The 12,313-nt window shown below is 40.4% G+C and overlaps 1 protein-coding gene across 3 annotated transcripts in view; it reads right to left on the minus strand.

The window, feature by feature from the left end:
- Positions 1–12,313, minus strand: part of LOC113407100 (SLIT-ROBO Rho GTPase-activating protein 2-like) — a 202,654-nt gene that overhangs the window by 23,650 nt on the left and 166,691 nt on the right. For all 3 annotated transcript variants that reach the window (XM_026655147.1, XM_026655146.1, XM_026655148.1), the window contains exons 12-16: positions 12,160–12,190; positions 8,218–8,278; positions 5,517–5,594; positions 3,382–3,516; positions 1,763–1,868 (exon numbers count right to left, since the gene is read on the minus strand). In XM_026655147.1, the coding sequence (XP_026510932.1) occupies positions 1,763–1,868; positions 3,382–3,516; positions 5,517–5,594; positions 8,218–8,278; positions 12,160–12,190 (411 nt within the window). The remainder of the gene's footprint in view (positions 1–1,762; positions 1,869–3,381; positions 3,517–5,516; positions 5,595–8,217; positions 8,279–12,159; positions 12,191–12,313) is intronic.

The following is a 12,313-nucleotide window of genomic DNA, read 5'->3' on the forward strand; positions in this document are numbered from 1 at the left end:
ATACTGGGGGTTACTCTAGAATGTCTCCCATCCAAGCATGACCAGGCCTGGTCATATTTAGTTTGTAGTACTGAGGATTTCACAACTTTAGGGAGTATTTTCTGCAGACTGAGGTTGGATTTACAGCACTTTCAGTTCTGCTATAAAGTCAGCCTTGGGGTTTATTTAGAGTCCTTTGCCTTTCAAGTTAGTTTTGGAAGTGCGGCTAATCCAATTAGGAGCCAAGACAATTCAACAAGCTACAGCGATTTTTATTTCAGCTTCAGAAGTCAGTGGGAGTTGCATATGCATGTCTAAACAGAGTGTGACCCCCTGAGTTTTAGGGCTATGCTTTATTTCATGAATAATGTCTGTTGCACTGTTGTGTAAGACTGGTTGTTCAATGGCCATAGCATCACTTATTAGTTAAAATCAGTAAGATTTCTCAAAGCAGTTGTAGAAATAAATTTCCCAAGCTCTATACAAACTAAACACACACTATTTCTTCCATTCTGGAAGCCAAATTTTCCTCCATTTTATTGGAGGCAGTGAGGGCAGAAAGAGCTGCTTTGTCTAGCTAGTTTTAATGACCTGTGGGAGACAGATGAGAGAAAGGGCAAGAGGTTCCATATCCCTCTAAGTTATTTATAGCGGAAACCTCAAATTGCAGTACAAGACGTTAAACCCATCATGAGGAAAAGGATGAGACATCCATCCTCCAGGTTGCCAAAATGATGCGATTAAGATGACTGAGCTCTGCAGAGCTGCACCTCAAAATTCAGCTCTGAAGTATGGAAGGTTGAATCTTCTTGTACTGTCACTCCCCTGATGCAATTGGTCAACCAGACAGGAATCCACAGAGCAATGCCAACATATAATCATTGGAACAGTGCCTGGTTTTCTATTGCTTGGTTTTAGTATAACGTTTCAGGGAACTTTGGCGATGTCTAGAGGGAGGCTGCAAAATTTAGCTCCAGATCCAAAAACTTCTGGGGATGTTCTGATCCAGAATTTTGGTTCAGTCTGTTATAAAGGTGCCAGATGGGAAGGTCAGATTCAGTCTCTGCCAAAGTTTAGTATTGTACAGATCTAGTGTTTTGATTCAAGCCCAAATACTGTGTATATACCATAGATAATTTAAACATCCCCTCCCAAATGCAGTCTCTCTTTTTTTTTTACCTGCCCCAATGTGAACATGATGAAGGACAATACCACTGGAACACCCATTTGATGTTATCAGCTTCCATACAGAATATATGCAGGGATGCAACATTTCCTCCTCTTAGCATCCTCAAGAGCCCCACAGCATGCAAGGAGAATAAGGCTGGGTCCCCTCTGCCAGCAGAGCTCCATGTACCCACCAGCTGGGGAGTAAGGATCTTATGCATTTTGAGCCCATCTACCCCAACAAGGATGGAGTACGCAGCATTCCCAGTTCTTGCTAGCCTGGGACCCAGACCCTGATCCTTCATGCTGCACTTCCATTAGCTTACCAGGCTAGCTCTAGTATTATGAATTTTCATTTCAAGAACTCTGTTGAGGTTGCTGAAGTTTTTTCTAGTTATTTTGCAATGCTGAGAGGCCCAGCAAAATAGATACAATAGTTAAGTAAGCAGGCTGAGAGGCAACAAACTGCTACTGGCAAAGAGAACGGCACTTGTAGCCTGAACTGCTGCTCTGGATCAGAAACTGCAGAGTGTCAAATCTGCAGTCCTCTCATTCAACACATTTATACCAACCCCAACATCTATTGCAGAGCTCTGGTGCTTTCAGGGATACTCACTGACTGAGGAATGCAAAGAGGTATCTCATTACAATCAGAGTGGTTTTAGGCAAGCTCAGAAGGACCTTCCGGATGTGTAGTGCTCTTTCTTGTAAGTTATCCATTGCTGAAAGGAGGAAAGAGCACCATACAGAGTTATTATATCACCATGGCCATACCTGAAGTCACTGAATCTGCACGTCTGTGGCACACTAGGAGGTTCCCTACACTAGGGTTTAAAATATTAAAGATAGGAGCCAAGATACAGTAGCACAGAATCTTGGGGAAGAAAGGGGCTATCTGCTTCCTGTAAGGTGTATGATGTGTTCTCCAGAAATGCCTTATCGGATGATGTAATGTATGCATAACCTGTTCTGCAAAGCCCTTTATTGCAAAGATACATGGTATGTGTAATCTATCTGCAGGTTCCCTTACAGTGTGGGTGCACTGAGTGATGTCTGTTTCACTAGATCCAACACAACAGCTCATTCCAATCAGCTACAAAAGGTGGGTGTTGAACAAAAAAGTGTTTGGTCTGACTCAGAAAATAGATTACCATAGCTAAAGGGTGAGCTAAAAGCTCTGTGTGCAGCAGACGACGGAGAAAAAAAGTGGGCAGCATAAATCCTCAGCCCTGGAAGGATGAAGTTATTTGGGAGCAGATTTCTTTTCATCTAACATGAATTAAGCTTTGTAAAGTCATTTACTGTGAGAAGAAAACCATGAGTTGTTTCGGAAGCAGTTATCTTTGCCCCACTTCAAAGGCTGCCGCTGATGGCTATTCCACTGCCTGGACAATAGATTCATTCTTTGCTGCTGAATGATTCGGCAATAATGGGACCATTTAAACTTGGTTTCCAACAAAAAAGAAAAAGCTTTGAAATAATCCAAGCTGTTTATACCTGGACTGTGATCACTCTCACATTATACATTCAGTAGTGAGAGTCCATAAGGAATCTTCCTTGTGGTTATGGAAGGGTTATTCAGACTGGTTAAAACACACAGCTGCTTCCCTGCTGGAAATACATGGCATGCACCAGAACAGATGTGCTGCATGTACATGGATAGCAGACTGGGGATAGCAGACTGGTCAGGAAAACTCTGCTAGAACAGTGGGCTTCCAAGATGGCAGCTGCAAGCACGTTCTGAGTTTAGGCCTTTAAAGGAGCATTTTGTGCAAATTATTATTTAAAAAAACTACTTATGAAGCTTTGGCTCTGAAGATGCTGTGGCCACTATCTCAGAAACATGCTGCTGTGGTGCAGATCCCAAAGGATCCACTTCATTCTCTTCTCAGATTCACTTTCCTAAACAGGCTCTGCCATGAGATTAAAGAGTGCTACAAAGAGAGTTGAGCAGACCTCTCTGGATGATGGCTGGAGCACAGAGCCTAAAAGGGATTAGGAGAAATATTTTGGGAGGGGATGAAGATGGGAAGCTCAAAAAAAGCAATCTGGGCTATGATGGAAAATAAAATCAACATTTCTGGTGCAATAAAAGTTTGCTCTTATTACCATAAACTGATCTTTTTGGGGGGAATGGGGAGCAGAGGATTGAGGGGGGGGGTTGATAAAGGGTCATCTGCATTTTTTTGCAGGTCTTCTATTTAAATAGAAAACACCATTCCTTCATCTACTTACTGACACAGGCAATCAGATCATGAAAGATTTCCTTCGGAAATAGAGGGTGCTCCAGCCCTCGGAAATAGAGTTTCAGAACTCCCGCTATTGAGTCCATATCATGGTCATTTTGGTCTCCAGCCAGTGGATCCTCCCCTAGTTACAACAAAAACAATAATAATAAAAAAAAGGAGGTAGGGAGGAATAGTAAGAACTTTGGTAGACAGAGGATCTGGCTGCTCTGCTAGAAGGACATGTCTCAGCCAGAAAGAAGGATCCATGTAATCCAAAGGTTACTCCCTATTCCCCCAACACCCCGAGCAGGCAATGGGTGATTGGGAAAGCCGTCCCCTAAGTACAGCAATCAAGAAAGGTCCTTGGCAGCCATCCTCTGTGGCTGGAGGTGGCTGCATGCCCCCAGTCAGGCAGATAAAGGGGTTGACTTTCTCATCTGACCCCAACACATGGAGGAAGAGTCCCCCACCTATGACCACATTAGGGGTGGAATTACTCCTGGAGCTGTGGTTGCTTTGGGAGGCTCTGCAGTCCAGGTGTTTTTGGTTGGAGGGAACAGACAGAGCATTTGCTTAACTGGGTTATAGGAGGTAGGAAGCACATTGCCACAAATTGCTCACGTCCTAATCAACTCTGTGATTCACTGTGGGGTTGCTTTGGGGCCTACACAGCAGGCCAATGCTTGTGCCAATCGCTACCTTTACAAGTTTTAGAAGGAGACATGTTGTGCTGGATTGGTAGGGAAATAAAGTTTCTGGTGCAGTTAATTTGTGACTATCTATATTGTAGTTCGCCTATTACAAAAAAGAAGACACACACTGAAGGAGCTGTTCCCTACGGAAATCTCCCTATCAAATATAATTAGATTTTATGATGGGGCAAACCTCAAATCGAAGCTATATATATCCATTATGTGACAGAAATTACCAAAGCTTGCCTATTACTTTAATAATCACACAGGATAATAAATGGTCCACTATGAACCAGAGCATTATCTTTGATATTAACTGCTACCAAGGGTTCTGGATTAAGTAATAAACTGCACAGACATTATTGTTAACTTCGTCAGTTCTGTATATCATCCTCTTTAGAGGGACAAGCAAAATGAAACTAAAAAAAGTAATGTTATTTTGGTGATACTGGAATAACTGGCTGTTTTCCCTGAAATGTCTGACATCTGTCCTTTACTTTAAGAAAGGTAGTCTGAGTCTGGTGTTGTAAGCCCTCAACCCTACCACACATGCATTTCCTTTGTTTTCCAAGGTATTTCATTCTCAGATAAAAGACAAATGCATTGTAGTCTCAACAACCTCATGGTTAGGCAGAGTAAGATCACATCTCTAAAATACGTACATCTCTCTCTCCTCTCACTGATAGCAATTTGCTATGCACCCATATCTGGGATGTGGAGATATGTGAACATGAAAACTTACAATTCATGTGTCACTTGCAACATGAAATGTATGAGGAAGCAGGACCAGCCTTGTGATTTTCAGAGTCCCAAGCAAGAAGGGCGCCACAAACTGCTAGGACTGATCTGAAAGCTAACTTTTTCTCTGGTCCCACTGTGGCAGGGAAACTGGGTCAGATGTGACTTGCTGTGTCAGAGGGCCCCCAAAGAGTTGCTTGTGCATAAGGCCAATCACATATGCAAGCTAAAAACCCAACAAAAGCCCTCCAAATAAGAGTAAAATGAACAGTGAGTTGAAATGGACTCTCTTACTTTGTGGTGATTAGAGTAAATGTAGTCATATTGCTTTACAAGAAATGTCAGGGGCAAGAGATCCCACCCCAGGCATGGAATAGAGTCTATTCACAAAGTGGAGGAAAACAGACTAGGCAGTTAAATCCAAGAAGGAAATGTGTGCAGTCATTAAACAATCCAACATGACAGGTGCCGAAATTCTGAATGATTATTATACGGCGATGTAGCAAGACATGAAGCATAACATATCAAGTGACTTTATATGTTCAAGGTTAGTGAGCACTGAAAAAAATTCTCTGCCTGGAGTCATTTATGAAATGTAGAACTGTAAAAAAAACCACACTACCCAGGGCACAATCAGTTGTGTCCAAAATACTAAAGGTATTTTAGAATGGTAACACCTGTGGTGATATGATACAGAATACACCCTCCTTACCTCTCTCAAATGCGTTTTTGATATCATTCACCTCAACCTGCGATCCAGACACTCTGAATATGCCTTCATGCTGCAGTCCTGTAAGACAATAAGAGAAACCCACAATGACAGTCAAAGATTTCAACTCAGTTCCTCATCTGGCAAAGTAATATTGCATAATCGATTTGAAAAGATGAGTTTTATTGGAAGGTGTCATTAAAATGTCTTTCACCATATATCACAAACCAACAAAAACATTTTCCTATGATAATTGAAGTTTACAACTAGGCAAAGTAAGAAAAACGCTGCTGGAGAACTTAGTTTGTTTTAAGAATATTTACTTGAAATATTTTGGCATGTGATGTTGACAATTTGACTTTTAACAGTTTATATAATGCTTTAACTTTTTGAATCTTAACATGTACTGTCATTAAAGCATCATCTGATCTCTACATAATTTCCCACAAATGTGAAAATTCTGATACAACTTTTAAAAAATGCTTAAAGTTCATAATTTTGTGCAACTGCAAACATTTAAAATCATTACGCTTAAAAAAACCCTTAAAAATAAATATTGATATCACCTGTTGAAATTATTAAAAAAAAAAAAAAAATTCTGCCCAGCCTAAGCACAATCAGGGTGGGATCCCATCCATCTAAAACATTACAACCATGTCAACAAGCAAGACAGGCCAAATTCTCACACCCTTTGGAAAATTTCCTTCTGCAAAAATCTAAGAATACAACAAGGGATGAACTCCCCTTCCACACCAGGAAAAAAGTGAAAAGTATTTACTTCCCTCCCTCACTAGAAGGAAGTACCACAAAGTACTCTACTAACTTAAACTCATATACAACCTATATATTGAATCACTTGGCTCATATACAACCTATATATTGAAGCCACTCCTTGGGCAGAACACAGCAACTTTTTATTGTTTAACAGCAACAATAGAAAATAGTTACGACAAGAAGTGAACAACTTATTCAATTGAAATTACAGAATGTAACTACCACTAATGTGACTTGATATTTGGGACTCTAGGGGAGTTTTCAGGATATTCCAGTAGAGTAGTTAAGTATTATAAAATCATTAAAACTAATGGGGGCAAGTAGTTGATGGATTCCAATGGATTCCTATAAAATATCTTTGTTGGAACATGAAATATGAGCAGCAAACATTTAAAGCCAACATCCTAACTTCTAAAATAATTCCAGCACAAGGAAATGGTTGTATTTATTCAAGCCTCTGGACAGGGGCAGGGAGTTTGACTTTTGCAAAGCTCTATGTACTGTAGGTTTATGGCACTGTATATGTAACTAATAAGCTCTTTTGGATCATCTGTGGCCAGCTCTTCGTCTCATAAATTATGGTACTATTTTAATCCACAAGCAATGACATTCTTGTGTTACATGGCCCTTAATTATTCCTGGTATCATCAGCACACATATCACATTGCACAGTGAAAATAAATATATACCGAAATGCAGCAAACTGAGAATGAAAATGGAATCAATCCACTATCTACAGGGAAATCTTTATTCAAAAGCATCAATTCAGATGCAAGATGTAATAACCATGTTACAGAACTTAACTTTAACGGGTTAAGCCATCAATTCTTTATAATTCTCCTTTGACATGGATTTGTACGAGAAGAGCACATGTCTCTAATCCCAAATTGTGCTTTCTTTAGCATATATTTTATTTGGTACTCCAAAAGGGAAAAAGTGGGGAGAACCTACACAATAGTTTCCAACCTGCAATAGTGATTAAAACAAAAGCAAAGTACAATTGAACCTATTCTCTGGCTCTGTGTATTGGTTAGATGAAAACAAACCCCAAGCTTATTGACTAGCAGCCGTTCTTCATGCTATTATTAAATAACATTTAATTAAAAACACACACAACTTAGAATAAAATGTGTGGAAGATGTTTATCTTAAAATGCTACATTTATCCTTTATCCAAGCAAATAAATCTGCACCTCAGCTCCCGTGAACGGTCACTTGAATATTGTGGGCAAGGAGAATAGCTCAGAACGTGAGGCCGGGGAGAGTTGTAAGTAGGCAAGACAGATATTGGGAGGGAGGTTACATGACAAGAAAAGAGATAAAGGCACAGAAACAACTTGAACACAAAGGCCTGGTAATATTGCCCCAGTCAGAGGGATAATCTTCCAACCTCATGCAAGACTGAAGACAAGAAGCTATGGGACACACATTGAATGAAACCTAAGGAAACTTGAACACTTCTGCAGTATCCAAGTAACTCCCCGCTGGGAAGGAAGGATACATGTAGGAGGCACTATTTAGTGCTTAGCATTCCCCACCTCAAGTACCTGCAGCAGCCAATCTGTCTTCCTATGCTTAGGATAGACAATAGTGCAGCACTACTGACTCTTCCAAGTGGACAGTGGGGAGTTCTTAGTAGTGCCTGCTGTAGGATTCCAACACACATGTTCTGCACCAGGCTACTCTAAACATTCACAAGAGACTCCGCACATTGAAGCAGCCATGTGATTCACTTAAATTAGAGATGGACGGACTCAGGTTATGAAATTTGGATGTCAACTTTCCTAGAGTTCAGAGGCGGGATCCAAATCTAGGTTTTCTGGTTCCTCATGATGAGTTTACACACCCTTAAAAAACAAAAAAAGTTTTGCCTGCCTTATTCTGTTAAGGGGCATTTGAAAAAATGATTACTTTGTCATCTGTAAACTTACCATGTCTGCTAATGAATCGTATGCAGCTCTCCACCACAAGGGGAATGGCTTGGCTGGAGTCCTGAGCAACCAAGGGAGAAAATTAAAACAAATAGTCAAGCACAGAGCTGACTGAAAAATAAAAAACAACTCTGAAATCCACAAGCAAAACTTCATGGAGCAATACACCTTCTGCCAGGGATTGGGAACAGAGCTGTCCACAGGGCCCGAAGCAGAGTCTCTGAAGGAGGTACTATTTGGTTTGTGAATTATCCTAGAGACATAACACTGCCTTTTGCAGAGATGGTAACTGCCATCCCAAGCTATACAGGAATAAATATATCTATGTGCAATGAAAAAGCACCAAGTCAAAACCAAGGATCACCAATTCTGATCTGGACTCAGTGTAGAAGACCGTTATTGGGCTGCATTAACACCTTTAGGGCACAGCTCCATGCAATGCCTCTGGAAGCAGCAATGTTATAGCACCAGTGGTGTCATACGAGCTCCCTGTGGCTGGCCAGCTTTGCCAACATCATGCTTTGAGAAGGCCAGTTGGTGCTGCTGTAATGACTAACTCTGCACAACACCTGTGCTCAACTGGTGCACAAGGTGCCAGGGAAGGAAAAAGAGAGAAAACCTACTATGCCCTTCCTTCATCTCGTGCAGCGCATACCCACACAAAGTTGTGGCCCTCTGGCTGAGTCCATATTTGTACATTTTTCAGATTGATTTCCATTTATCCCAAACATGACAAATTTTGGTTTTGCAGAACAAGCTCCTGACATTTTATTGCAAAAACATTTTAGATGTCATATGCTCACTGACCTTTGGGCTAAGCACTGAGTACTGTCAAAATACCAGTTCACAATGACAGCTTGGAGTGCAGGCTGTTCTTTGGGCCAGGGCCAGAACACAGTAAATGACACTTTCTAGCTTGCCAATTTCCACCATAAACAATTCAGTGATGAAGTTGTGTAATAGGCGAACAGTTCAATGCACTTCTCTAGCCCCTGTCTTCAGAGGATCACAAGATACTTTGCAAACAATTAGATTTCAACAATATCTGTGAGATAGAGTATTACTGTTCCCATTTTAGAAAAGAGTCAACTAAGGCACAGAGGTTAAGTGACTTAATTGAATATATTTTTTAAAAGGTTTAGTGATTTTCCTTTTAGTGGGCTGTAGAATTCCTTTAATTCATAGATTCCAAGGCCAGAAGGGACCATTGTGATCATCTAGTCTGACCTCCTGTATAACCCAGGCCAGGGAACTTCCCCAAAGTAATTCCCAGAGCAGATCTTTTAGGAAAACATCAAATGTAATTTTGTAATTAACAATTTTCCCTCCTCATTATCTGGATTGCACTAGCTTTCTGCAAGCTGTATAAGAGGACACACTTTGCAATACAACAGTGCTTTGAAACACTATGGAAACCTGCAGCTTACTTGGCGAATGACAAAGAGTTTATTAATAATCATCCAAATAGCACCACCGATTTACACAGCTCATTTCAGAGAGGCACCAAATGAACTTTATAGAGAAAAACACACTCTGTCCTCAAAGAGATAATTTCTGAACGATGTGCAATTTAAATTGGTAGGTCACACTCAAAAGAGTCACACACAAGTGATTTCATGTGGATTATTTGAGGCACAGAGGCACTCATTTTTCCAAACGGATTAGCTTTTAGGTTTTCAAGTCACAGGGTATAGTATGTCATCTCCAATCAAGTACAGAATACATTGTGAGCCCTCAAACACTACTGTGAATGGCTATTAATAAACAGACACGCAGCTATTTCACTTCCTGTTGAAAGAGTGTTACTAGTGTGTAAACAAAGCAACAATCTCCACAACAGATGAGTTCAGGATATTCAAAAGATCCAGCTCTGCTGCATAGGAGAGCCTGCAAACAACTTGAAATGCAAATTCTCTAAATAAAGATTCAGATTTTCATTCAATTTATATAGCTTTTATTCACGGCAGATATTTCTACAAACTCTCCCCTGCCCTCCAGCATCCCAAAATAAATAAGACTATACCTTTCATCTAGCTGCAGCACAGCAGCCTACATACTAAATTATGATAAAGCCAAAAATCTTGAGATGTAACATGGAAAGTGGGTTTTCAAAAATCAGCATACTGGATTTTAAACATAGCTTATAATCATTGCTCAAAATATAGCAAGGGACATATCGTGCCTACAATTTCCTAAATCGGAAAGAAAAATGTAAAATACAGTCTGCCTTTCCCTCAAACTACCAACATACTAACAAGACACGCATGGTGCTGGCTATCCTGCTATATACAATGCCTTCTAACAGCAACTGCAACCTACTTTCTGGCTAATGAAAAGTGTCAGCAGACAGATTCTGTAAGCTATTGCTCAAGAATGAAAAGGGACCAAAGGAGGAGCAGATGAAATGATGTTTCAAGTCAAATCTTGTCTCTATTGGATGTGAAAAAATTTTTCCAGCTCCTTCCTATCCCAGGTTAACATGATCTAGTTCCTTTGTTATTAAAATGTCATAGTTTAAAAGGCAATAAGTCATCCACTATGGACAGAAAAGAAAGCATCCTTAGAATTCCTTGGAGTCCCTTTTATTATGAAAGGTATGGCCAGCGTGCAGTTACAACTTTATTTAATAGAAATGTGAATTTAAAAGAGAACAAATAGCAGTAGAAATAATATATGTCATCAGGAAACAATGGACTGTGAACCTTAGTGAAGCAGTTTATGTAGGCTGCTAGTGGGTAATGATGTCACAGACAAGCAGGTCTGATAGTTCCACCCATAGAAGACAGTGATACAAGCACACACACCTGTCATGGGTGAAGATAAACTAAAGTAGGATAAATACATTGCCCTATTCTGTCACAAGTTAACAGATTGAAAGTATACTCTTCAACGAAAGTATCTCTCATATGAACCATATAACTAACATACCTATTGTTCTTCAGGAAGACTACTATAGGACAGAGTCTAACGATGCCACATGATGAGTAGGAAGATGGTAACATGGCTCAAGAAGCAGCTGAGAGTCAGGCAGCTTGGGTTCTATTCCAAGCTCTTCCAGACACTATGTGGCATGGGGGGGGAAATCACTTACGGTCTGTGACTCAGTTTCCCCATATGTAAAATGGGGATAATACTATCCAATGTCACACGAATACTCAACTCATTAACGTTTGCCAAATGCTTTGAGCCTCTCTGATGGAAGGCTCTACAGAAGGGCAAGTACTATTATAACTAAGTTATTGAGCTGATTCAGTATCAGCCTTTAACCAAAATTGTTCAGTAATTGGGAATGCCTGAGCTCCAAGTCATAGAGCCATAGAATATCAGGGTTGGAAGGGACCTCAGGTGGTCATCTAGTCCAACCCCCTGTTCAAAGCAGGACCAATCCCCTGACAGATTTTTGCCCCAGATCCCTAAATGGTCCCCTTAAGGATTGAACTCACAATCCTGGGTTTAGCAGGCAAACGCTCAAACCACTGAGCTATCCCACACCCCCAAATATCATCCTTCCAAGATCATTATTTATTGTTGGTTTAGTATGGACAATCCACTCAACACTGTACAAAACACAAAAAGATCAGTCCTGATTTCCAAGTTGCCATTAATTTTAATGGAAGATGCGTGTCAAAAACTGACAGATGGCTTTGAATATCTCAACCAATGCCTGTCCAGAAGAAGTTACAGCCTCAGAATATAGGACTGCATCGAACTTGTATGGAATTCTGGACACCAGAGCTTTCTCAAAATACCAAAAAACATAAAAATGAAGTTTGTTATTGCCCAAAAAGGTGACTGCAAAAGGTTTATGGAAGATCCAGGTTTTTACCATTTCAGTTCTTACATTCCCAAACACTCAAAAAAGAACATACAAAAAAGCTCTATGCAAGAGACAGACACAAAAATAACCCCCCATCCCCACACACAGAGTGAGTTCTTTATTACCTGCTTCCTTATAGTAGAGCTGCGTCTGCCACTGATCAGAAGCCCAGAACGGATCATCGGTGGAAGATGGAGAGGAAAGAACACAGGCAAATGTCAAGGTGACCACTGACAACCAAAATACTTGCTTGTATGGTATTTCAAAAACTGTACTCAG

The sequence above is a fragment of the Terrapene carolina genome, unplaced genomic scaffold (genome assembly GCF_002925995.2).
Source record: "Terrapene carolina triunguis isolate 2854851 unplaced genomic scaffold, T_m_triunguis-2.0 Scaffold198, whole genome shotgun sequence".
NCBI lineage: Eukaryota > Metazoa > Chordata > Testudines > Emydidae > Terrapene > Terrapene triunguis.